General features: G+C 39.8%; 1 protein-coding gene and 1 pseudogene across 4 annotated transcripts in view; both read left to right on the plus strand.

The window, feature by feature from the left end:
• The window catches only part of Slf2 (SMC5-SMC6 complex localization factor 2), a 52,992-nt gene that overhangs the window by 6,933 nt on the left and 20,387 nt on the right, over positions 1-25,672 (plus strand). For all 4 annotated transcript variants that reach the window (XM_038330564.1, XM_038330582.1, XM_038330573.1 and 1 more), the window contains exons 5-11: positions 2,291-3,258; positions 4,235-4,305; positions 9,231-9,353; positions 9,963-10,130; positions 12,561-12,663; positions 17,973-18,048; positions 19,370-19,511. In XM_038330564.1, coding sequence (XP_038186492.1) covers positions 2,291-3,258; positions 4,235-4,305; positions 9,231-9,353; positions 9,963-10,130; positions 12,561-12,663; positions 17,973-18,048; positions 19,370-19,511 — 1,651 coding nt within the window. The remainder of the gene's footprint in view (positions 1-2,290; positions 3,259-4,234; positions 4,306-9,230; positions 9,354-9,962; positions 10,131-12,560; positions 12,664-17,972; positions 18,049-19,369; positions 19,512-25,672) is intronic.
• LOC119806046 lies at positions 6,248-6,338 on the plus strand (annotated as a pseudogene).

Consider the following 25,672-nt stretch of genomic DNA (forward strand, 5'->3'; position numbering starts at 1 on the left):
CTGTTGAAATGCTTTGTATGAAGTTAAAACAGTATCCAAATATTTCAAATACAAAGATGCCTTTCTAAAATAACATCTCAAGGACATCTACAAGATATTAATACTTTAATGTCTGTTCGTTGAGAAGATATATCACAAATAGGTATTGTTAGCTCAGGAATTCTTTTGTCTGTTTTGATTTGGTGTTTTTGTTTTGTTTAGTTTTTGTTTTTTTAAGACATGGTCTCTCTTTATAGCCTTGACTGTCCTGGAATCCTGTGTAGACCAGGCTGACCTTGAACTCACAGAGATGTACCTGCCTTTGCCTCTTCAGTTCTGGAATTAAAGGCTTGCACCACCATGACCACCGAATTCAGGAGTTCTTTAAAGTATCTTTTCTTAACAGGAGAAAAAATAGAACATTGAAATTTAAACACTGAGAGTGAGCCTGATAGAACCTGGTTTAGTTTAGGGGTCTGGGAGGCATCATTCGTGTTAAATCTCTTTTACCTACAGAAAGATCTGAAGCAACTTGAGATGACAACTATGTATAAAAAGATTTAAGTAGGGATCCAGAATTACAGTATTAGCCGGGCGATGGTGGCGCACGCCTTTAATCCCAGCACTCGGGAGGCAGGGGCAGGTGGATCTTTGTGAGTTCGAGGCCAGCCTGGTCTACAAGAGCTAGTTCCAGGCTCCAAAGCTACAGAGAAACCCTGTCTCGAAAAAACAAAAAAACAGAATTACAGTGTTAAAAAATTTAACACTAAGCCAGGTGGTAGTGGTGCATGCCTTTACTCCCAGCTCTCAGGAAGCAGAGGCAGGCCTGGTCTATAGAACGACTTCCAGGACAGGTTCCAGAGCTACCCAGAGTAACCCTGTCTTGACAAACCAAACAAACAAAAGATAATCTGTTTAACTACTTCAACCTTGGTTTTAGTCATTTGATTTCTCTTCCTGCGTTGTTTTTATTTTGTTTTATTTTGCTTTTTCTAGACAAGGTTTCTCTGTATAGTCCTGGCTGTCCAGGAACACGCTCTATAGACCAGGCTGGCCTCGAACTGCCTTTGCCTCCTGAATGCTAGGATAAAGCCATTCACCGCCAACGTTGAGCAAATAAATAACTATTGAAGTGTTTCTGGTTGCAGTTGTTAAAGAACACAGGCATCTGTAACAAAGTACCCAAGCTGGGGTAGCTTCAAACAGCAAAAACTATTACCTCATAGTTGTAGAAAGTTGAAGTCTAAGATCAGTGCGTTGGTAAGGCCTTCCTCTGATTACTCTCAGGAAAGACTGCATCTTTACATCTTACAGCTTCAAGCTTGTAAGCTTCAGTATTCCCTGACTTAAAATGTCATCACTCAGTAACATGGTATCTTGTGTATTCCCTCTGGCATAACTGTATTTGGGTCTAAATTTCCTATTTTAGTAAGGAAGCTGATCCTTCACATCGACCTTGTTTTAAGTCGGGTATATCTGTGAACACCCTGTTCCCAGTTAAGTTCTCATCCTTGAGTAAAGGTCAGTAGTTGACCATATTTGGGGAGACACAGCACAACTCATAGCAACTGGAAACTAGAAGGACATAAGAATTGGTGGAAATATTTGGATGAGTCTATTTATACGGTTAGTTTTTGGTTTGGTGTTTTTATGTTTTTGTTTTTTAAAACAGGGCTGTCCAATTCCCCCAGCCCCTTCTAGTCCAGACTGACCTTGTATTCATGATCCTTCTGCCTCAGACTCCCTACTGCAGGGATTGTAGGTATGCACCACAATGCAAGGTAGAATTTGTTTGTTTGTATGTTTGATTGATTTCTCTCTGTGGCTTTGGCTGTCCTGGAGCACTATGTAGACCAAGCTGACTTCAAACTCACAGAGATTCCCTTGCCTCTGCCTCCCAAGTGATTTGTCTGTCTTTTAGTTCTATATTTGCTTATAATCTAAAACCCCCATACTTTTATTTTTGAAGTATTTGATTCTAGAACCAGGTGGTTTGGGGGCTTGAAAAGAACGTCCACTTTGAGCAGAAGTACTCTGGAATCCCCTCATTTACTACCATAGTGCCAGTGTACAGAGTCTTAGATTTTAGGGAGCAATACCTCTGGTAAGATAGTAGCTAAATAGACTAACAATAACACTGAGCACCTGTCATTTAGCTCTAAATTTCTTGAGCATTCCTTTCAGTTCCCTTTCTTCATCACATATACATAGTGAATGATTTCAGTTTAAACATTTCATCAGAGTTCTGTGAATAAGCTTGAGCCAGACAGAACAGTATGCTTTTCACTGATGTGACAAAAATTAATTTTAGGCTCTAAGCAGAATAAACTCTCCGACAAAAGAAAAAGGAATTCTGTGGACTCAGATCTGAAAAGCACAAAAGAATCTATCATACCAAAAGCAAAAGAGTCCTTCCTAGAGAAGCGTCCAGACACATCACATCAGAAGGAAAAGTTTATAAGACACATTGCACTGAAGACACCGGGTGGTGTTCTGCGCTTGGAAGATATAGCCAAGGAACCTGATGATGAAATAGAGCGTTCTTCTGCAGACTTGGCACCTTCAAATTCTGGCCACCATTCTTCCAGGAATAGTGACCAAGTCCACGCAGCAAGTACCAAAGAGACTAAAATACAGAAGCCCCACTTACCTTTACCTCAGGAAAAATCTGCAGTTAAAAGAGCTAGCAACCTTCAGAAAAGTAAAACAGCTGGCTCTGTGCCATCAAAAGAGACAAAACTACCTTTACTTTCCCATGTTCCAAGTGCTGTTTCCTCTCGAGTACCGTTAAATGCTAAAAATTGCACTCTTCCAGTTCCTAAAAAAGATAAAGAGCGTTCCTCCTCTAAAGAACATTCTGGGCATTCTGCAGAATCCTCCAAACACAAGGAACACAAAGCAAAGACTATTAAGGCTGTTTCTAATGAATCTTCAGGGAAAAGTTCTGGGGGATCTTTGCATTCAGAGTACAGCCCTCCTACAGAGTCCCCCCCAGCTGCCTTGGAAGTTGTGCCGCGTGTCCCAAGCCCTGCAGCACCTTCAGATAAAGAGAGTTCAGGAAATTCTAATGCAGGTAGCAGTGCACTGACAAGGAAATTGAGGGGTAATTTTGATAGTGATGATGAAAGTTTAGGTTACAACTTAGAGAGTGATGAGGAAGAAGAAACATTAAAATCGCTGGAAGAAATAATGGCTTTGAACTTCAACCAGACTCCGCCAGCTTCAGGAAAGCCTCCTGCCTTTTCCAAGGGCCTTAGGTCCCAGTCATCAGACTACATAGTAAGTAGTTCTGTGATAATTTGTCTTCACTTGATGGGGAAAAGATGAATTAAAGAAGATAGATTATTAACTTACTTTACAGTGTTTACTACTACAACTCATTAGACTGACATGGGTGTGATTTTCTCTTTTGGTAAATGAGTTCCCCATATCTTCAATTTTATAATTGTAAATCAGTGGTCTCCAAACTTTTTTGATCACATGTACTTTTTTATTGAAAGGAAACTTTAAGCATGTACTCCAATATAAATGTAACTTATAGATTCTATACATGTACCACTATAATACTGTGTACTTTTGAAATAAAGTATATACAAAAACAGAATTTAGAAGGGAAAAGAACAATTAAGTATTTTCCTGTGGCAGTTACGTAGAAGTTACTATAGATTAAGTTCTACTGGAGTTTCTATAGAAGTTCCATATAAATAGAAGTTCTATTATTTTCTTCCTGCACCCCAATGGATCACCTTGCACACCCCCTGCTTTGGAGACCACTGCTGTAAATGAAGGTAGAGTGTAGAAATGTTGTTAATTGTGGTGTGCAATTTTATTTATAAAGTGCTTCATTCTATCTTGGGAGTAAACTGTATTAGTTTTAAGATTTCTGTAAAGTTTGGTGGGGAAGGTATAATATTCCATGGTAACACCTAAAAATTAGTGGTAGTTTGATTTCACTAAAATAGAATGCAGAACCAAAGTCAGGGACGCCACAGAGCCCTTGGGTGTTTGCATTTAGATCCAGAGGTTAGCAGGGTTTACAGGCAGTGTCCCTCCTGATGAATGTTGGAATCAGATTGTCTGCAGAACAGAATACTAGATTTAAAGCATGATGGTAAAATTTTTCCTTTAAGAAGGGCATCATCCAGACTCAGGTTACTGACAGAAAATAGTCATTAGTACTTTGAATAACTTATTATCCCAGTTCTTCTACTAAGATAAGTTATAAAGTATTTGTTAAACTTTCTTTTTGTTTTAGGAATATTCTCAGAGTGGAACTTATACAAATACTTTAGAGCGTCTTGTAAAGGAGATGGAAGACACACAAAGGTTGGTTAAAATCATAATCTGTTAAATTTAACAAGCTGTTTTGCTTATGTGGTTGGCTTCATTTAACTTAAATGATAAATTAGTATATATTGGGCTGGGGATTTAGCTCAAGTGGTAAGTGATTATCAAGCAAGTGCAAAGCCCTGACTTCTGGCTCCAGCACCAGAAATACCAAGGGAACTAGAAGTTAACATGCATTTTATAGGAGTACCTTTATTACAGTTCTCCTGTCAACTGTTGTAGAAATATGATGTGCTCTCTTATTCATGAGATATCAGAAGAGGCTTTATAGTATACCTTGTATTGCATCATTATAAATTTCTTTTTGCTTGGTATAACAGTGTCTTAACTGATATCTTTGAGTAAAAGCATGGGTAGAACTTATTTTTATTGTGTGTGTGCATGAAAGTGCTAGTGTGTGTTTGCTGTGGCCTGCATGTGAAGCTCTAAGGACTCCTTCCATAGGGTTGAGGCAGTCTCCTCAGTGCTGTGTATGCCAGGCCAGCTGACTGTGAGCTTCAGAGAGTCTCCTGTCTCCGCCACCCATCTCCTGACACACTGGGATTACAGACACTTAGGCTATGCATCCACTCCCCCTTTTTTTTTGAGATAAGAGTCTCACTGGGTAGCCCTGGCTGCCTTCAAATTTACAGAATTCTGTCTACCTCTGCCTACTGGGTTCTGGGATTTAGAAGTGCGCAGTACCACGCCTGGCATATATGTCCAGCTTTTATGTGGGTTCTGAGAATTCAAACTCAGGTCCTGATGCTTGTGCGGTGAGCGCTTACTCAGCAGCTGTCACCACAGCCCTCGTTCAGTTTAGTTCAGCACACTAACATCAGTGTAGCCATCATAACCACCTCCTAGCTCCAGAATGTTCTTTGTCTTCTCAACTGAAACTCCATGTCAGTTACCATTTGGCTCTTCCTCCCTGCCTTTGGCAAGCCACCATTTTTCTTCTTCCTGTTTCTATGAAGTTGATACTCTAGATATGTCATGTGAGATTATTTAGTAGTTTCTTTGTTAGATCAGGAATATTGTACTTAGCATAATGTCTTGTTTGTAGTGAAGACTGGGTTAGAATTTCCTTTTTAAGGTTAACTATTCTGTCTTAAATACATGCCACATTTTGTTCACTTATCATGGTCACTTGGGCAGTATCCACTTTTTGGCTGTTGTGGGAGGAAAAATGCTATGATAATGTGTGTACCTCCTTTTGGGTATTTTGGGTATATATCCACATGTGGACTTAGTGAATCACGAGGTGATTATTAGGATTTGGGAGAGCCACCACACTGTCTTCTACAGCAACCACAGCATTTTACATAACCACCAATGTGAAGGAGAATTTCTTTTCTCCACATCTTCTCCAGCACTTGCTATTTTCTCTCACTTTTTTTTTCTTTTTATAATAACCATCTTAAAGGGCACAGAATGTTTTCTCATCATGATTTTGATTGGCATTTTATTTTTATTTTTTTTTAAATATTTATTTATTATGTATACAATATTCTGTCTGTGTGTATACCTGCAGGCCAGAAGAGGGCACCAGACCCCATTACAGATGGTTGTGAGCCACCATGTGGTTGCTGGGAATTGAACTCAGGACCTTTGGAAGAGCAGGCAGTGCTCTTAACCTCTGAGCAATCTCTCCAGCCCTTGATTGGCATTTTAAATCTATTTTTTAAGTCTATTGTGTGCCCTGAAACAGGGTTTCTCTGTGACTTTGGAGCCTGACCTGGAACTAGCTCTTATAGACCAGGCTGGCCTCGAACTCACAGAGATCCGCCTGCCTCTGCCTCAAAGGCGTGCGCCACCACCACCCGGCAGCTTTTTCATTATGTTTGAATAATGTCTGTTCAGTTTTTATTTTTATAGTTTTTTATAGTTTTTATTGTTGGCACAAAGATAGATCCTTTTCTTAGAATTTCTTTGTTTGTGCTTGCTTTAGCAACAATTTGGAACAATACAGAGGGTTAACATGGCTCCTGTGTGAGGATGACATATAGATTTATGAAGCTTTCCCTAGTTTTTTAAAATTTAGCATCATTTAACTCTGAAAAAACTCAGTTTTTGTATAATATGATATAAACTATTTTGAATAAGGAACCATTGTATTCTTTGTTATAAATAAATTGATTCCACTTAGAGAAATAATCATTTTATTTATTTTGGAGGTTTGTTTGTTCATTTTGTTTTCTAGAGTCAGGGTTTCTCTATAGCTCTGGCTGAAGTTTACTTTGTAGACCAGACTCACAGAGATCCCCTGCCTCTTCCTCCTGAGTGCTGGGATTAATGGTGTATGCCATTAATAAAATTTGAAAAACCATTTTTTTTCATGTTTACCAATTTCAAGCATTTTTGTTACTGTTTTCTTGGGTTGAGGGAAGGGGTATTTGCTTAGGCATGATCTCACTATGTTGCTATGGCTGGCCACAAAGTTTGGATTCTTCTGCTCCTAGTTTCCCCAAATTCTGGGTTTACAGGTGTGTACACCATGTCCAACATTCAGTATAAAATTTGAAACCAAGATAACTGTACATTTATTCCTATATCATGTTACTCTTTGGAGGAATAGTTCAAAATGATAATAAGCAGCCCACTTTATATACCTCTAAAAATTGAGGGTCATAATTTCCCTAATGAAATTTATGTGACTAGCTGAATATAGTGGCAGTTGTTGGAATTCAGGAACTTGGGAGACTAAGGCAGGAAGAGTGCCATGAGTTCAGTGTCTACCTCAGTGAATAAATGAGTAACAGCACTTGCTGCTGAGCTTGGCATCCAGATTTCAGTCCCTAAGACTTATGGTTAAAGGAGAGGACTGGCTCTTGAGTTATCCTCCAGCATATATGCAAACCTAGTATGCATATATGCACACATGCACATGTACACATGCAAATAAATTAATTTTGTTTGATGTTGGGTCTCACTATGTATCTCTAGCCATCCTGGAATTCACTATATACTCAAACTCACAGAGAGATCTGCCTGCCACAGCCTCCTGCATGCTGGGATTAAAAGCATGTGCCAGTATGTCTGGCTTAAATATAATTTTAAAAATTAAGAAGTAAGCCGGGCGGTGGTGGCGCACGCCTTTAATCCTAGCACTCGGGAGGCAGAGGCAAGCGGATCTCTGAGTTCGAGGCCAGCCTGGTCTACAAGAGCTAGTTCCAGGACAGGCTCTAGAAACTACAGGGAAACCCTGTCTCGAAAAAAAAAAATTAAGAAGTAAATAAAAATTTTAAACAGTAGGCCTGGAGATAAGGATCACTGGCTAAGAATACTTGCTGCTCTTCCAACAGGACTGATTTTGTTTTTCAAAACCCATGTCTGGTAGCACACAACCGCTTCCAGGAACTCCAACACCCTCTTCTGGTCTCTATGGAAAACCACACACGTGTGGCACACATATATAAATTAAACTTTAAATTAAAAATTATGTGACTGATTACAGACTTATTGCTAGTGAGAATATCATACCTTATTTGTTCAAAGACTACCCATAAAACGAGCCCATAAAACTTCATTTAAAGTTTAGCTGACTAGAGTAGGTGAGATGGCTCAGTGGCCTTAAACTCACAAAGATCCAAGGACTGGGATTAAAGGCATGAGCTACCACTCCCAGTTTCAAAATCAATTTTAAGTCACTTTAAAAGTAAGTCTTAACTGCCTACATTATATAAAAGTTAATATATACAAGTCTTAAACTTGTCAAATATATAAGTAACTATAGAAAAATTTCAGACATTTAGGTTAAAAGTTTTTGCCTCTGAATTTAGAGAAATGTTTAAAATTAAACATTGATACATGTGGTGGTACACACCAGTAATAACACGTAAGTGGAGAGAGACAAGAAGATCTCAAGTGTAAGGCCAGCCTAGGATACATCACAAGATCTAGATATGTACACACATGTGCAGACACAATGGTAGTAGGGATAATACCTTTCTCAGACCAAAGACAGAAGTAATATTTGGTGTGATGATTGACCCATCAGTAGTGATAGAAGAGTAAGTTTATTGATTGCTTATTTTCCTTTAGTCTCACCAAGAGTTGATGTTTAAGTGTGCTATAGTAAGTGCTCAGTGTTAGGTGTGGTGAAGATGACTGTGATGAAGACAAAAACCTAATTAACCTTATCAGGATGTTGGTCTGCAAGATGTCAATGAGTATTAAAGATTAGAGAAGATAATCAAATTTGATCATTATTTACCATTTTTCTTTTTCTGTTCTCTGGTTTGGACAGATCATTCTTAAATTTCTAGCTGTAAAGAAATATTCAAGGGGCTAGAAAGATGACTCAGTGACTAAGAGTACTGGTTGCTCTTCCAGAGGACCCAGGTTTGATTCCCAGCACCCACATGATGGCTCACCATTTGTGACTCCACTGCCAGATCAGCACCCTCTTCTGGCCTCTATGGGCACTGCGTGCACGTGATTCACAGACATGCATGTAGGCAAAACACATACCCATAAAGTAGCATTTTTTAAAATAGTATAATGTTTTGTGGAGATATGATTTACTCTGTATTCTAACAGAATTTGTTTAAAATAGAGTATATAGTAAGAGTTTTTTGTTGGGGTTACTTTTAGATAACAGCTAAAGTTATCTGGGTTTCTTTTGTGGTTTTTGTTTGTTTGTGGGGTGGTCATTTATTTGTTTGTTTGCTTGGTTTTACAAGACGGGGTTTCTTTTTGTACCCTTGACTGTCCTGGAACTAGCTCTGTAGACCAAGTGCCGGCTCTGGTTGTCTTTTTTAAATAAGTCATAAGTCTGGCCTGGTGTGCATGCTTTTACTCCCAGCACTCGGGAGGCAGAGGCAGGTGGATCTATAGAGAGAGTTCTAAGGCTACATGGAGAGAACCAGTCTCAAAAATAAATAAATATAAATAATTTATTAGTACATTCTTTTAATTTTCAGGCTAGATGAACTGCAGAAGCAGCTACAGGAAGACATAAGACAAGGCCGGGGCATTAAATCTCCTATCAGAATTGGTGACCAGGACAGTACAGATGATGAGGATGGCCTTTTGGAAGAACACAGGTAATGCTTTTTCACACCATCTGTAAACTATTAACCATTTTTTAATTTGACTTTTATGAAATAGCTGGGCCACTGATGGCTGGCTGCCCAGTGACTGAGATACACTTGGGTTTTGTTGGAAGGCAAACATTTAAACCAAGGCACGCAGGCAATGGTGGTGCAATGCAAGCCTTTGGTTCTAGTACTTGGAAGGCAGAGGCAGGCAGATCTCTGAGTTCTAAGTTAGAGGCCAGCCTGATCCACAGAGTGAGTTCCAGGATAGCCAGACCTACACAGAGAAACCCTGTCTTGAAAAACAAAAAAATAAATAAAATTAAAAATCCCTCACAAGGTACATGATAAATCTTTATCAGTGGTGTTCACTACGAACTTTAAAGAGAAGGACAAAACATTCTTTTTGAGACAGGGCTTTTCTGTGTTGCCTTGGCTGTCCTGGAACTCGATTTGTAGACCGGTCTGGCCTTGAACTCACAGAAATATGCCTGCCTCTCCCTAAGGAGTATTGGGATCACAGGTGTGCTCCACTATTGCCCGACTGACTGCCTTCATTTTAAATACAAAACCATTTGTGTCCTAGTTCTTCATTACTCAATGGTCTTTGTGTTTCAGGGAATTTCTAAAGAAATTTTCAGTTACAATTGATGCTATTCCTGATCATCATCCAGGTGAAGAAATATTTAATTTTCTCAATTCTGGAAAAATTTTCAATCAGTATACCTTAGATTTAAGAGACTCTGGTTTTATCGGAGAAAGTGCTGTGGAAAAGCTTATTCTCAAGTAAGTAAATCACAAACATTTCGGGTTTTTTTTTTTTTTTTTGTATAAAAAATTGTTCTAAGGGCTGGAGAGATGGCTCATTGGTTAATTACACTTATTGTGGGGTGGTGGCGGTGCATGCCCTTAATCCCAGCACTCAGGAGGCAGAGGCTGGCAGATGGATCTCTGAGTTTAAGGCTAGCCTGGTCTACAAAGTGAGTTCCAGGATGGTCAGGGCTACATAGAGAAATCCTGTCTTGGAAAAGAAAAATAAAGTAACACTTACTGCTCTTGTAGACAACCCAGGCTCATGTGTGATGGCTCACAACTATCCATAACTCCAGTTCCAGGGAATCTGACAGGCTTCTGACCCTTGTGGGTATCAGGCATTTATGTGGTGCACATATATGCATGCAGGGCTACGCATCAGGGTTCTCTGGAGCACTCAACCTGTAGGTCTCAACCCCTCTAGGGCTTGAATGACCATCGGAAAATACAGATATTTGCATTACGATTTTTAACAGTAGCAAAATCACAGTTATGAAGTAGCAACAGAAGAAGCAACAAAAGTAACTTTGTGTTTGGGGATCACCACAACATGAGGAACTGTATTAAAGGGTCACAGCAGTAGGAAGGTTGAGAGCTACTGCTCTAGAGGAACAGAATTCATAGACTTATCTTTATATACCGAAAGGGGACTTATTATAGTGATTTACAGGCTGTGGTCCACCAAGGAAAGGTCCGAAAACCTAGTTGTTCAGTCCACAAGGTTGGATGCATAATCTGGTCTTCAGTGTGTGCTGGAATCCAGAATAAGTAGCATCTAATGCCAGTGAGTGAATGAACTTGCTAGGGAGATGGAGAGCCAGAGCTAGCAAGCAAAAAGAGGAATAGCAATCTTCCTCCTTCCATGGCCTTTACATAGGTTGCCAGCAGAAGATGTGGCCCAGATTCCCACCTCAAAGATCCAGGTTAGAAATGGGTCTTCCCAAGCTAGGCTGTGGTGGTGCACACCTTTAATCCCAGCATTCAGGAGACAGAAGCAGGTGTCTCTGTGAGTTCGAGGCCAGCCTGGTCTATAGAGCTAGTTCTAACACAGCCAGGATTACACAGAGAAACCTTGTCTCAAAAAACAAAACAAAAGGGGGGGGGGGGTATGGAGAACTTCACATTTAAAATGGCTTAATTAAAAAAAAAAATCCCTCACATGTGTACCCGGTTATTTGGGTTTTAATTAATTCTAGATATAGCCAAAAATAACCACAGAAGCTAACACCCATACACATAAACTAAAGTCTTTTTTTTAAAGTTGTTCTTAAAAGCTTCTGATTGGCTGGGACTAAAGGTAGTGTGCGCCTTTAGTCCCAGCATTCAGGAGACAGAGGATCTCTGAGTTTGAGGCCAGCCTGGTCTACAGAATGAGTTGTAGGACAGGTTCCAAAGCTACACAGAGAAACCCTGTCTTTAAAAAAATAAAAAAATTAAAAAAATAAAGAAAGCTTCTGGCTGGGGACTAGTAGAAGAGCCTGCCTCTGCCTCTTGAGTGCTGGTATTAACACCACATCAACATGGGTTTTTCTTTTTGTTTACAGTGCTAGAAGTAAAGCCAAAAGCTTCAAGCATGGTACATCCTTACTTTTTTTTATTAGCTAAGATTAAAATGAATGTGTAGTGGCTGGGCTGTAGTTCATTTGGTAGAGTGATTATGTATCATATACATGACCCTGGATTTGATCTTCAGCGCAACATAAGTCAGAAGTAGTGGCACATGCTACAGCAGGAAGACAGCACGTCACCCTGAGCTACAAAGCAGGACCTTGTCTCCAAAAACATATTCCCAGTACCACAAAATAAAGGTTCATCAATGACAAGAGTACTAACACTAGTCAGATTTGTTTACTTCATGTAGGAAGTCCCGGCTCTGGTGTATTGTTTTTGCCATGTTTTTTTCTCCACTTGTAGTATCTTATGGATAATAGTGCTGGCTTTCTGTTCAGATTCCCAGGAGGCACATACAACCTGTGCTTAATTTCTGCTGATTCAGTGAACTTTAGTTTGCCCAGCTAAAATTCAAAACAGGTACCACTGAGAAAGACAAAATACAGACCTTGGGGTGGACAACTCTTAGTATCGGCCCAGTACCCAGACTAGTGTGTGACATTTCAGGTGTAGAAACCATGTGGATTCTGGTGCCAAGTTTTGGGAAGTTCATCCCTAAACTGACAAAAGCCCATGTCCTGAGACTGGTACCTTTGTCTGCAGAGGAGTGTGGAGTCCATCGACTGAGTCAGCTAGGCACCAGTCCAATTTATGTGTGAGCCTGCTCCATGTTAGTATTGAATCTGCCTTTGTTAACTGAGGTTTGCCTACTTGTTTCTCTGATTATATCAAATGTCTTTTGTGCTAGGAAGGTTTTACCGTAGGTAACAGTCATTGATTTTCTGTTTCCAGATCAGGAAAAACAGATCAGATTTTTTTGACAACACAAGGCTTCCTTACCTCTGCATACCACTATGTCCAGTGTCCTGTACCTGTGTTAAAGTGGCTGTTTCGGGTAAGAGAATGTTTGGGGCTTATAATGGGTTCCTGCTGTATTTCCTATTAATAAACTTCAAGCCTGACAACCTGAGTTCAATTCCCAGGCCCCACATAATGGAGGGAAAGAACCACCTCATGAAAACTGTGCTTTGGCCTCCACATGGAGCATATGTGCACCCCCCCCCATACACACTAAATTAATGAATGAATAAATGAAATTAAAAATTTTTAATATTAAGCAGAAAAAATATTAAATTTAAGCAAAAAAAGTAGTGTATTACACTCGTGATTTCTGGGTGCAATAAAACGAGGCAGGGAGAGCCATGTTCTCTCTTCATATATGTGTTTATGTGTGGTTACATACATGTGATCGCAGGTTCCTGTAGATGCCAGAAGTGTCAGATCCCGTGGAGCTAAGCTGGCATTACAGGTGACTGTGAGTCATCACACATGGGTACTAGGAACTTAATTCCAATTCTCTATAAGAGCAGTATAGGCCACTCAGCCATATTCGCAACGTGTGTGTGTGTGTGTGTGTGTGTGTGTGTGTGTGTGTGTGTGTGTGTTTATGCAAACCCAACTGTTTCTCTTCCTTCTTCATTTAACACATATCTTTTTTTTTCTTTTTGTTTGTTTTTCTGGTATTTTGAAACAGGGTTTCTCTGTCTCTTTGTATGGCTCTGGGTGTTCTGGAACTAGCTCTGTAGACCAGACCAGCCTCAAACTAACAAGAGATCTGCCTGCCTCTGCCTCCCAAATGTTGGATTAGGCATGCACCACCATGCCCAGCTATATCTTCATTTTTGTTTTATTTAAGTGGTGTTGATTTTATGTATTGTTTTGGTATTCCTCTAGATATGTTGACCATGAATGTAGATGTTTATTACTCTTGACATATCAAGAAGACAGTAATTCAGGATTTAATGCAGTATATTTTGACAGAGCTGTGAGGCCATTATTCTCCTTTCAAGGACAAGATTCATGTCACCTTTTTCTCAGGCTATTAGAATATTCTATTTTAATAAAATTCTGGATGTATAGAAAATAATAGGAGTAAACAGTTTTTAAGAATAAAGGGATATTTTACACTATGCAGAAGTTTGCTTTTCTGGGAGGGGAGATGACTCGATACATAAAATCTTCCTGGAAAACCACAAGTGGCCTAAGTTCAGATTCTTAGGACAAGTGTGCAAGCCAGGAGTGATAGCACATGCAGCTCCAGAGCTGGAAGTGGATACAGGGAAATCCTGGGGGCTCACTGCCAGCTATTCTAGCTGAATCAAGCTTCAGGTTCAGCAAGAAACTCTTTTCTCAAAAAGTAAGAAGAAATGGGCTGGGCAAGATGTCTCATTCAGTAAGGGAGCTTGCCTCCAAGCCTGACAACCTAGATGCAGTCTCTAGAACCCATATGGTAGGAGACAGCAGGCTCCAGAGGTTGTTCCCTGACCTCCGCTGGCTTGCTGTGACACACATTTGTTCCCTCCACACCCAATAAGTGAAGGTCAGAGTCATACAGGAAGATAGCCAGTGTTGACCTCTGTCCTAATGGGGCCTGTGTGGGTGATTATGCCTTCATGTACATACACACGAAAGTCTTGTCCTAGAAATCCTATCTTCTTTTAAAGACAGTCTTATTATGTAGCCCTCACTGGCCTGGAATTCACTATGTAGACCAGGCCTCCAACTCAAAGAGATCTATGTACCTTACCTGTTACTGGATGGCCTGGGAGAATGAGTCAGCAGTTATAAGCACTGGCTGCTTTTGCGGAGGAGCCAGGTAATATTGGTATCAGAAAACTCCATTACATGTTGTCTTAGTTAGGGTTTCTAAGAGACCATGACCATGGTAACTCTTTTAAAGGAAAACACTTAATTGGGACTGGCTTACAGCCCATAATTGTCATGCTGGGGAGTATGGCGTTATGTGGACAGATTTGATGCTGGAGAGGTAGTTGAGTGTTCTACATCTGGATTGGCAGGCAGCAGGAAGAGTGACCCTGGCCTGTCTTGATCATCTAAAACCTCCAAGCCCACCCCCAGTTACGGTAAGCTTCTTCCAACAAGGCCACACCTCCTAATAGCGCCACTCCCTACGAGTCTATGAAGGCCATTTTCATTCACATGACCACACATATGAACTAAGACGTAGGGGAAACAGCATTTCTACTCTGGGTTTTGAGAGCATGTCAAGGCATCTTATGTTTGGCAAGAATTAGACTTTCTAGGATACTCTTATGTTCAATTTTTCCATGGGGTTGGTATTTTTTTAGTGTCAGCTCTGCCAGGTACTGGATGAATAACACATGAAGCCCACATTCCAACCCGGAAAAAGTAGGGGAAATGTGAGTCAAGTATGGTGAAGAAAAGTTGAAAAGACTTAAGATAGCTATGGAAAATATAAGAAAGAAGGATTTTTGTTATTTTTTTAATGGAAGATGGTTAATAAAGTTTTTGTTTTGTTTTTTGTTTTTTTAGTTTTTCGAGACAGGTTTTGTCTGTGTAGCCCTGGCTTTTGGAACTTGCTCTGTAGACTATGCTATCCTTGAACTCAGTGATCCAACTGCCTCTGCCTCCTAAGTGCAGGGGTTTAAAGGCTTGAGCCACCACTACCCAGCTGTCCTGTCCTTGAAGGCAGCTAATACCTAGTTGCTGTTCTTCCTTGTGTCTCTGATGACAACTGAATATCTTCTTAAAGGTGTCTTAGTTGGGCCTGGGGAGATAGTGGGTAAAATGCTTCCTTCACAAGCATGAGGACATAAGTTCAAATCCCAGCAGTCACATAAAAACTGTGCAAGTTGTAATCCCAGCAGTGCCATGGAGAGGGTAGGGGCCAATAAAGCAGGGAAGGGGAGTTGCTGACTGCCCAACCTAGGAGCAATAGGGTACTCAAGGTTCATGGTCTGTCTTTAGGGTTATTTGAGCCTGAGCAACATGAGACCCTGTTTCAAAGATCAATTATTAGTGAATGCTGTTTCATGAGTGTAGGTGTAGTGTGACCATACACCTATCCTGTCTCTTCTCTACTGTGATCCCCTAAAACGCTAAGCCAAGAAAAGTCCTTCCTCCCTTATAAAGAACAGTTAGAGAGTGACTAGGTATGGTAGTGCCACCCATACACCTAGCACTTAGGAGATAGAAACAAGAGGATCAAGAGTTAAGGTCAGTTTTAGATACATAGCTAAAATACATAGATACATCTGGGGCTACTTAAGATTCAGATTCAAGACCTCTCCCTAATTAAAAATGTATGAGTGTATTATTTATTTTTAACTTTGATAACTAATTTATAGTTTGATTTTCCCATGTCTGTGCTTAAATGTAGAGGTCAGGGGTCAACCTTGGATCTTTTTTCCTAAGCACCACCCACTTTGTTATTTGAGAAAAAGGGTCTCTTATTGGCCTGGACTTGCTGTGTAAGCTAGGCTACATGGCTAATGTCTTCATTGGGGTTTCATTGCTGTGATGAGGCACAATGACCACAGCAGCTCTTATAAAGGAAAATATTTAATTGAGGCTAACTTATAGTTCAGACCTTTAATCCATTATCGTCATGGTGGGAAATGTGGCCACACAGGTTGGAGGAGCTGAGAATTCTATGTCTGGATCAGCAGGCAGCAGGAGGAGAGAGTGACACCGGGCCCGGCTTGAGCTTCTAAAGCCTCAAAGCCTATACCCAGTATCACACTTTCTCCATCAAGGCCACACCTCCTAATAGTGGCACTCCCTATGAGCCTATAAGGGCCATTTTCGTTAAATCACCACATCCAGCACGCTCCAGGAATTCACCTTTCTGCCTCATTAGCATTGTGATTAGGTGTTTTTTAAAAAAAAAAAAAAACATAGGTTTTGGCAATTGACCTCAGGTCCTCTTCTTGCACAGGAAACATTTTTACCAACTAAACTATCTTCCAGCCCTGTGTGGTTTTTACCTATGATCTTCTTAGGAGCAGTGTCTTTATGGTTTGGGGAGTGGGAGTTAAAGAGTGTGTGTGTATGCGCATGTGTGCACTCATGTGTTGGCTAGGAGTTGACATGGATGTCCTCAGTTGCTCTCCATTTTGTTTTTGAGACAGAGTTTTGTACTGAATCTGGAGCTCACTTATTGGCTAGACTGGGTGACCAGCAAGCTCCAGAATCCTTGTGTCTCGGTTTCCCAAAGTTGGCAATTACAAATGCATGCCACCCCGCTGGAGAGATGGCTCTGTGGTTAAGAGCAGCAGCTGCTCTTCCATAGGATAGGACCTAGATTAAATTCCCAGCACCTACATGGCAGCACACAGCTATCTAAACTCCAGTCCCCGGGGGTCTGATGCCTTTCTTTGGCCTCCATGGGAACTGTATGTATGTGGTCCACAGACAGACAGGCAAAGCAGCCATACACATAAAAGTAACAAAATATAAAACAAAAAAGCAAATATATAACACTATGCTTGGATTTGTATGTGTTTTGAGATGAGGTCTTACTACTGGCTTCAAACTCAGGAGAGATCTGCCTACCTTTGCCTCCCAAATTCTGGGATTAAAGCTGTTCACTACCACACCCAGCCGTACTTGGGGTTTTTTGTGGTTTTTTTTTTTTTTTTTTTTTTTAAGATTTTTTTATTAATGATATATAGTGTTCTGTCTGCATGTATCCCTGCCCGCCAGAAGAGGGCACCAGATCTCATTACAGATGGTTGTGAGCCATCATGTGGTTGCTGGGAATTGAACTCAGAACCTCTGGAAGAACAGCCAGTGCTCTTAACCTCTGAGCCATCTCTCCAGCCCTGTACTTGGGTTTTAGGTGTGTACTAAGGCTAGAACTTAGGTCCTCACACTTGTTCACCAACACTCCAGCAGCTAAGTCATCTTCCCAGCCCTTCTTTATGTTTTGTTTGGAGTGGTGCTACATACAGAAAAGTGACTTCTAGTTTCAAATGCTATTTACCTAATTACAAGTAGAAGTTGTAAAACTAAAAAGCAAACACCAGAGTCCAGGTAGCCTGTTAGAATGGAAAGAGGCCCGACCTAAGACTAGACCTGTGTTTGGTTCCACCTGCTATGGCTCTGTTAGTGAGTATATAACCCATTAGTGAAGTATTGTTTATACATAAAATGAAAGCCCTTCTTAAGTTGTTGTGTTAAGTGCACATGAAACTATTTTGGAAGTGGGATGTCACTGCTTTGCCCAGGCTAAACTCATACTCACATTTTTTCTGCCTTAGTCTCCTAAGGAGCTAGGATCAAGAACATTCTCTGTATCACCATACTTAAAGTAGCTTTATATGAGCCTAGCAAATACTAAACTCATGTTTCCTTTCTAACACTTGGTTATGTTTTTGACAGATGATGTCAGTTCACACAAATTGTATTGTGTCGGTACAGATTTTAAGTACATTGATGGAAATAACCATTAGAAATGGTGAGTACATAAACTTATTTGTAGTATGTGCTGTTGCTTATTACATATTGCTTAATGTTAGAATTGTGCTTTTGTTTGTTTTGATTTTTGCTGATCCTGGAGATTAAACGTGGAGCTTCATAAATGCTAAACAAGCACTCCATCTGACCTATACTCCTAACTCTAAAATTGATTTTTTTTTTGTAAATTTATTTATTTTTATTTTATGTGCATTGGTGTTTTGCCATGGGTGTTGGGTCCCTTGGAACTAGAATTCTAATTATGAGCTGCCATTGTGGATGCTGGAAATTGAACCTAGGTCCTCTGGAAAAGCAGTCAGTGCTCTTAACCTCTGAACCATCTCTCCAGCCCTATAATCACACATCTTTTTTAAAAAAAAAATGAAATACCAGTCAAAAACAAGTGTCTGATTTTCTGTGTTCTTTGAGGAAACAGATCCCAGATCTTACTGATGACAACCCTTAATATATAACACGTGAGTTATTTTATAGGGTCAGTAGAAATGTTTGGAAACTTTTCTATGCATTAGCGCACCCAATTAAAAAATACTATTATTTAGGCTTAGTTATTGTTATTGTTTGACACAGTCTCATATAGCTGAGGCTATCTCAAACTAACTTTGTAACCTGGGCTGGCCATGAACTCTTGAACCTCCTACCTCAACCTTCTGAGTGCTGCAATTACAAGCATACACCCCACGGCTCAGATTTAACCAATTGATATTAGTTTGCTTATGAATTAACAACAGTATGTGTTAATAGTGACCTAAGGCAGATTGAAACCATCTGTTGTGTGAGTGTCGATTTCTGGCCTTTGAAAGCCCTTTTATTACAAGAAGGATTGTGATTCAGCCAATCACTTATTTGAGGGTTAAAGACTACAGGGCTACTGAATATGATAAAGTCTTCCAGTGTTAATGGTAGTTAGGATTTTAGCCAGTGTTGTGTCGTTGTGTCTAATCATTTCAAAACGTGTTACTTGCATATGACTTAAACTCTGATGGATCACTCAGGTATTTCCTTTGTATTATTTAGTTCACATGATCTGGTGAGTTATACTGTCTATGATGTACCTTAACTGTATTGTTAACATGCCATTAGCAGCTGTCATTTCTGTGAAATCATTGTCATAAGAGCCAAGTATGGTAACAAATGCCTGTAATCTTAGCATAGGCTATATAGTGAGACTCTTGCCCCCCCCCCCAACAAAAGAGTGAAAGAAGAAAAACTGGCAATCATCTGCTTCACAGGAGGACTGTCACTCCGCAATGTGCCTGTGTGCAGTAGTGTTTTGAGTTGAAATAATTTCTTGTTTTACCCAGATACTTTCAGTGACTCACCAGTTTGGCCCTGGATCCCATCGTTGTCTGACATAGCAGCTGTGTTTTTAAACATGGGCATTGCCTTTGGATCTTTGTTTCCTCTGGAGACTCTTCAGCCAGATTTTAATGAAGACAATCTAATGTAAGTTTTCTTATCATAGTAAATACCAAAAGATCTTTTGGGTTTTTTTGAGACAGTATCTTACTCTAGTCCTTACTCTAGGCCTGGAGTTAGCTTTGTAAAACATGCTGGCTGGCCTTGAACTAACAGAACTCACCTGTCTCTGCTTCCCCAGGGCTGGAATTAAAGGCAAGCACTACCTCACTGAGCTCTAAAAGGAATTTATTAATGATCATCTTCCATTGTCGTTATAATTGATTTAATGTATTCATTCTTGACTTAAATTCAAAAAATTTTAAAAGCTGAAATCAGTCTGGAAATACTTGCTTTTTTTAAAGGTTTTATTTGTTTGTTTGTTTTTCAAGACGGGTTTCTGTGTAGCCTTGAAGCCTGTCCTGGAACTAGCTCTGTAGACCAGACTGGCCTTGAACTCACAGAGATCTGCTTTCCTCTGCCACCCAGCTACTTACAGTCTTAATATCTGCCCTGATCTAAAACTTGTAATCTTTTTAATGGTGAAATAAAGTCTTCTCATTATTATTTAATATTGTTTTACCAGGCCAGCAAGATGGTTGATCAAGTAAAAGCACTTCCCATGCAAGCCAGATAACTTCACCTCAGTTCTGTCTTTGATACACATGCTAAAATGAAATAATTTAACTCCCAAAAAGTTGTCCTTGGACCTCTATCCTGGGGCCTTGGCACCTACACCCAAACTCTTACACTACCTACCCACCTCTATACCTAACCTCTATACCTAAATTTAATTTTTTAAAAATGTTATGCATATTTATTGAGCAAACAGTTAGACAAGAAGGGGGAAACCATAAAATTTGGAAAGAACTTGATAAAAAAAATAATTTGATAAATGATTCAGACTGTGCATAAAGGCCTAAGAATCAATTGAGAGACTCTGACAAAAAGATTTGGTATGGATGCTGGGGAGTAAAATTTATAGAGAGAAGCCGATAACCTTCAGGTGTCTGATGAGGAACCACTTAAAAGTATGCCAAAAGAAAGGAGTTTATGACATCTAGAAAATAAACCTAAGGGGCTGGAGAGATGGCTCAGTGGTTAAAAGCATTGCCTGCTCTTCCAAAGGTCCTGAGTTCAATTCCCGGTAACCACATGGTGGCTCACAACCATCTGTAAAGAGGTCTGGTGCCCTCTTCTGGCCTGCAGACATGCACACAGACAGAATATTGTATACATAATAAATAAAAAAATAAAATAAATATTTTTTAAAGAGTATGAGCCAAATAAACCTTTAAAAAAAAAAGAAAAGAAAAGAAACCTAAGTAGGAGTGTGTGCATATGAATTACTAAAGCAAACAAAGATTGTAAATGGAAAGCCTACTGTGTTTCTAACAAGGACTTCTAGCCTAGGTCTTCAGATAGAGAACTAAATGTCAGCAGGATTTGAGGGAATAGGAAGGGTTAGATCATACAACTGATTCAAAATTCATAAAAATCAGAAATATGAGGCAAAACTGGCCATAATTATAGAAGAGGAAAAGATGGTTTTATGTGTACAGCCTCCATAAAAGTAAATGGGAATTTGATCACTATTATGAAGTCTTGATGGCAATGATTTTTTTCTTATTTATCTGTATTTACAACTTTATGCCAAAAGAAGACATCAAATCCCACTATAGATGGTTATGAGCCACATTGTAGTTGCTCGAAATTGAACTCAGGTCCTCTGGAAGGGCAACCAGTGCTCTTAACTGCTGAGCCATCTCTCCAGCCCCAGCAATGATTATTTTAAGTAATGTCAAAGAAAACCTTCAAAATTGGGAGGTCGGGGACATGGTAGGAGCACAAGTGAGAGCAGGAGCGTCCTGGTCACAGACAAGGGCTTGATTTCAAGTATGAAAGATAAACATCAATAACACATTGCAGAATGGGCCAAAGAAATAGTGACCCGATTGCAGAGAAAAGAAATAAAAGTAATTCTTAAATTTTGAGCACATATTCATCTTGGTTTGTAGTATGAGAAGCCGTGGCTGTTGTCCCTCTGCCCGGCTAGCTTAACCCCTGAAATAACCACATGGAAATTGTACTAATTAAATTACTGCTTGGCCCATTATTTCTAGCCTCTTATTAGCTAACTCTCACATCTTGATTAACCCATTTCTATGTGTGTTGCCACTTGACTGTGGCTTACCGGCAAGAGTCTAACCAGCATCAGTCTCGGGATGGAGAATCATGGTGTCTGTCACACTTCCCTTCTTCCCAGCATTCTGTTCTGTCTATTCCGCCCACCTAACGGCTGCCCTATCAAAAGGTCAAGGCAGTTTTCTTTATTCAACCAATGAAAGCAACACATAAAAGAAGACCCTCCTAAACCATTGGTTCATAAGAAAAATATGAATTGTTATAACATGGTGCATCCAAAACCAAATTCTTTTCTACAGTTCTCTTTTCACTCTAACTGGACCCCTTGTTACCTGTGTACACTTCATATCAGAAAATTTGCTAAATATAAAATTTTAGACATACTCTGATACTCTAAATAGAAGAAACAATGCCTTCCAAGTCTATCAAAAAATCCTTTTATATTATTAGAACATTCTGTTTGGGTTTTTTTTTTTTTTTTTTTTTTTTTTTTTTTTTTTTTTTTTTTTTTTTTTGAGACAGGGTTTCCCTGTAGTTTCTAGAGCCTGTCCTGGAACTAGCTCTTGTAGACCAGGCTGGTGAACTCAGAGATCCGCCTGCCTCTGCCTCCCGAGTGCTGGGATTAAAGGCGTGCGCCACCACCGCCCGGCTCTGTTTGTGTTTTGAAGCAGTAGCTCTGGCTGTCCTGAATTTGAACTCCTGCCTCTGCCTTCTAAGTTACGGGATTGCAGGTATGTGCCGCCACACCCAGCCAGCTAAATATCTCTTACCACCACCCCACCACCACCCCAAAACAGGATTTTAGTTTGTGGGCCCTGGCTGTCCTGGAACTTGTGTAGACCAGGCTGGCCTTGAAATCACAAGAATTCACCTGCCTCTGCCTCCCAAGTGCTGGGATCAAAAACATGCACCATCACCACACCAAGCTATGTACCCAATTAAAAATACCACATACTTCTGAATTATATAAATAGTTAAGGGGCTAGAGAGATGGCTTAGCAGTTAAGAGTTTGTGCTGCTCTTGCAGAGGATCCAAGTTTGGTTCCTAGCACCCATGCCCATTGTTTTACAACTGCCTATAACTCCAACTCTAGGGGGATCTAATATTTCCCATCCCTATGACATATCTACACAGGGATACATATAATTAACAATAAATAAATACATGAATGTGAACATTTAAAATATCAACTACATTACTTTTGGTAAACTCAATAGTATGAAGTAATTTTTTATATTGTATATGATCAATTTGAGTGCTTAATTGATTTTAGTAAGCATGTACAATGATGAAATCAAAAAATTGCATTAATACAAAAATGAATAATATTTAGCAATATAATTTGGAGGGTTTTCTGGAGAGAAGGTTCTGTGGTTAAGAACACTTGCTGCTCTTCCAGAGGACCTAAGTTGCATCATCAAAACCAATGTCAAACTGCTCATAACTGTCTATAATTCCAGCATCACAAGATCCAGAACTCTCTACTGGACTCCATGGGCATTGTACTCACATGTACACAAACACACACAGATGCACATATATACATAACTAAAAATAAAATAACTTTAAAATTATAATCTTGATTACTTAACTAACTGAAGAATTGCCTCAGTCTGGTTTAGTAACTAGACAGTGATACATATGGTCAGGGAAGATAGTAAATAAGTAGAAATGTGATGAATCATGAGCAGTGTGTCCAGAGAGGAGTGTCTAGTACAGTGGAAAGGAGTGAGCAGTGTCCAGAGAGCAATATCAAGTGTGTAAGGAGTCTTTCTCTGTCCTACCAGCCAGCTCCCTAATGACATGCAGACTTCTTAATAGTGAAAAATCAGCCAATAGCTTAGACTTGTTCCTAACTAATCTGTTTTCTATCACGAGGTAAGTTACCTCTCTTCCATCCTGAACCTTCTGTTTCCTCTCCATGTCTCCTGGTGTCTCCCTTCATGCCTGAATTTCTCCTGCTCCTTTCTCTGTCTGCAGGGAAGTCCCAACTCTCCTCAACTGCCTAACTATGAACCATTTAGCTTTTTATTAAACCAATCACAGTGACACATTACACAGTGTAATCAAATATCTCATCGTTTTCCCCTTTTGTCTAAATAATAAAAAGAAAATGTTTTAATTCTAACACAGTAAAACTATATACAGTAAAAATATACATATATACTATATACAGTAAAATTATATCATAATTTATATTACCAACCTAAAACTTATCTTTTTAGACCTCAAAACATTTTCTCAGATTAATAACACACTTTGACGTTTATCAACCTTATAAACTTTATACCTCTCTTATGAGTTTCTTTCCTGAATTTGGTAGCAAGGAAAGCTGTAACTATAACTATCTCATCTCCAACTCCATCAGAGACCCAAGAAGGATATAATATCACCTGAGTAAACAGGAAGTGCAGAATAAACATCTTACAAACTATAGAAATATCAGAAACAAATGGCTGCCTGAACAGTCATCCAAAGTTCCTCTGCAACATTGAGGCATCCATCTTTGGCCTATGGGCCTAGAATATCTGATGGACTTTTCTGTGAAGGAGGAATTTTAAAGGCCTTCCCTACCTTGTCTTGGCAAAGTTTGGCAGTTTTCTTTTGTATCATGCCTGATTGTCCACTTTGGACAGCATACTGTGAGCAGTAAAGGAAGGGTGGTTTCTTGCCCAAATGGCTAATTTGGCCACATTGGAAGCAAACTCCATATGGAGGTTCTTTGATATTTATAATCCTCATCTGAAGTAAAGCGCTGTCAGAAGCAGTCGTCTCACTGTCATGAAAAGCCTTATGCTATTAAAACATTTTAAGTGTCATATTCAGTTGGTCTTTGAAGTGTTTGAAGACAATGTATTTAAAATGTATGTTTTACCTTGAAAACATACGTAACATAGTCACAAATTTGATTGTGAGATGGCTAACTACTAACCTGTATTACTTAATTATCCTAGAAAGTTTGTAATAACTTTCAAGAACTATAAATAAAAATTACATTGGGTGTTTGTTTGTTTGTTTTATATGGGTTTTTTGGAGGGGTTGGTTTGGTTTGTTTCGGGGGGGTTGTTGTTTGGTTTTGTTTTTTCAAGACAGGGTTTTTCTGTGGATTTGGAGCCTGTCCTAGAACTAGCTCTTTTTTTTTTTTTTTTTAATGTTGAAAAAGTATATATTTAGAATTAGCCGGCTGGGCTCAGTTTAGATGATTCCAATTTTGTTGGCAACATCCAGAGCATCATAATCAGGAGCCAACCGGACATACGCCTTCTTCTCTCTGTCGGGCCTTTTATGAGGGTGTTGACTTTGGCCACATCGATGTCGTAGAGTTTCTTCACAGCCTGTTTGATCTGGTGCTTGTTGGCCTTGACGTCCACAATGAACACAAATGTGTTGTTGTCTTCTATCTTCTTCATTGCTGACTCGGTGGTCAGGGGGAATTTGATGGTGGCATAGTGGTCAAGCTTGTTCCTCCGGGGTGCGCTCTTCTGGGGGTATTTAAGCTGCCTTCTTTTTTCTTTTTTTTCTTTTTCTTTTGGTTTTTTCGAGACAGGGTTTCTCTGCAGCTTTTTTTTAGAGCCTGTCCTGGAACTAGCTCTTGTAGACCAGGCTGGCCTCGAACTCACAGAGATTCGCCTGCCTCTGCCTCCCCTCCCAAGTGCTGGGATTAAAGGCGTGCGCCACCACTGCCCGGCTTTAGGCTGCTTTCTTAGCTGCAGGGTCTTGGGCGTATCTTCTTTTTGTGGCTGTGGACACCTTTCAGCACTGCCTTCTTGGCTTTCAAGGCCTTCGCATTAGCTTCCTCTTTGGGAGGAGCAGGAGCTTCCTTCTTCGCTTTTGGTACCATCTTGACGAAAAGCTAGAACTAGCTCTTGTAGACCAGGCTGGCTTTGAACTCACAGAGATCCTCCTGCCTCTGCCTCCCCTCCCGAGTGCTGGGATTAAAGGCGTGTGCCACCACTGCCTGGCCAAAATTACATTGTTAAAAGAGCTGAATAGGTACAATACCTCAAACAAAAGAAGAAACATATAGCAAAAATAATCTTAGATTTGTATCACTATACCAAAA

The sequence above is a fragment of the Arvicola amphibius genome, chromosome 1 (assembly GCF_903992535.2).
Source record: "Arvicola amphibius chromosome 1, mArvAmp1.2, whole genome shotgun sequence".
NCBI classification, from domain to species: Eukaryota; Metazoa; Chordata; class Mammalia; order Rodentia; family Cricetidae; genus Arvicola; species Arvicola amphibius.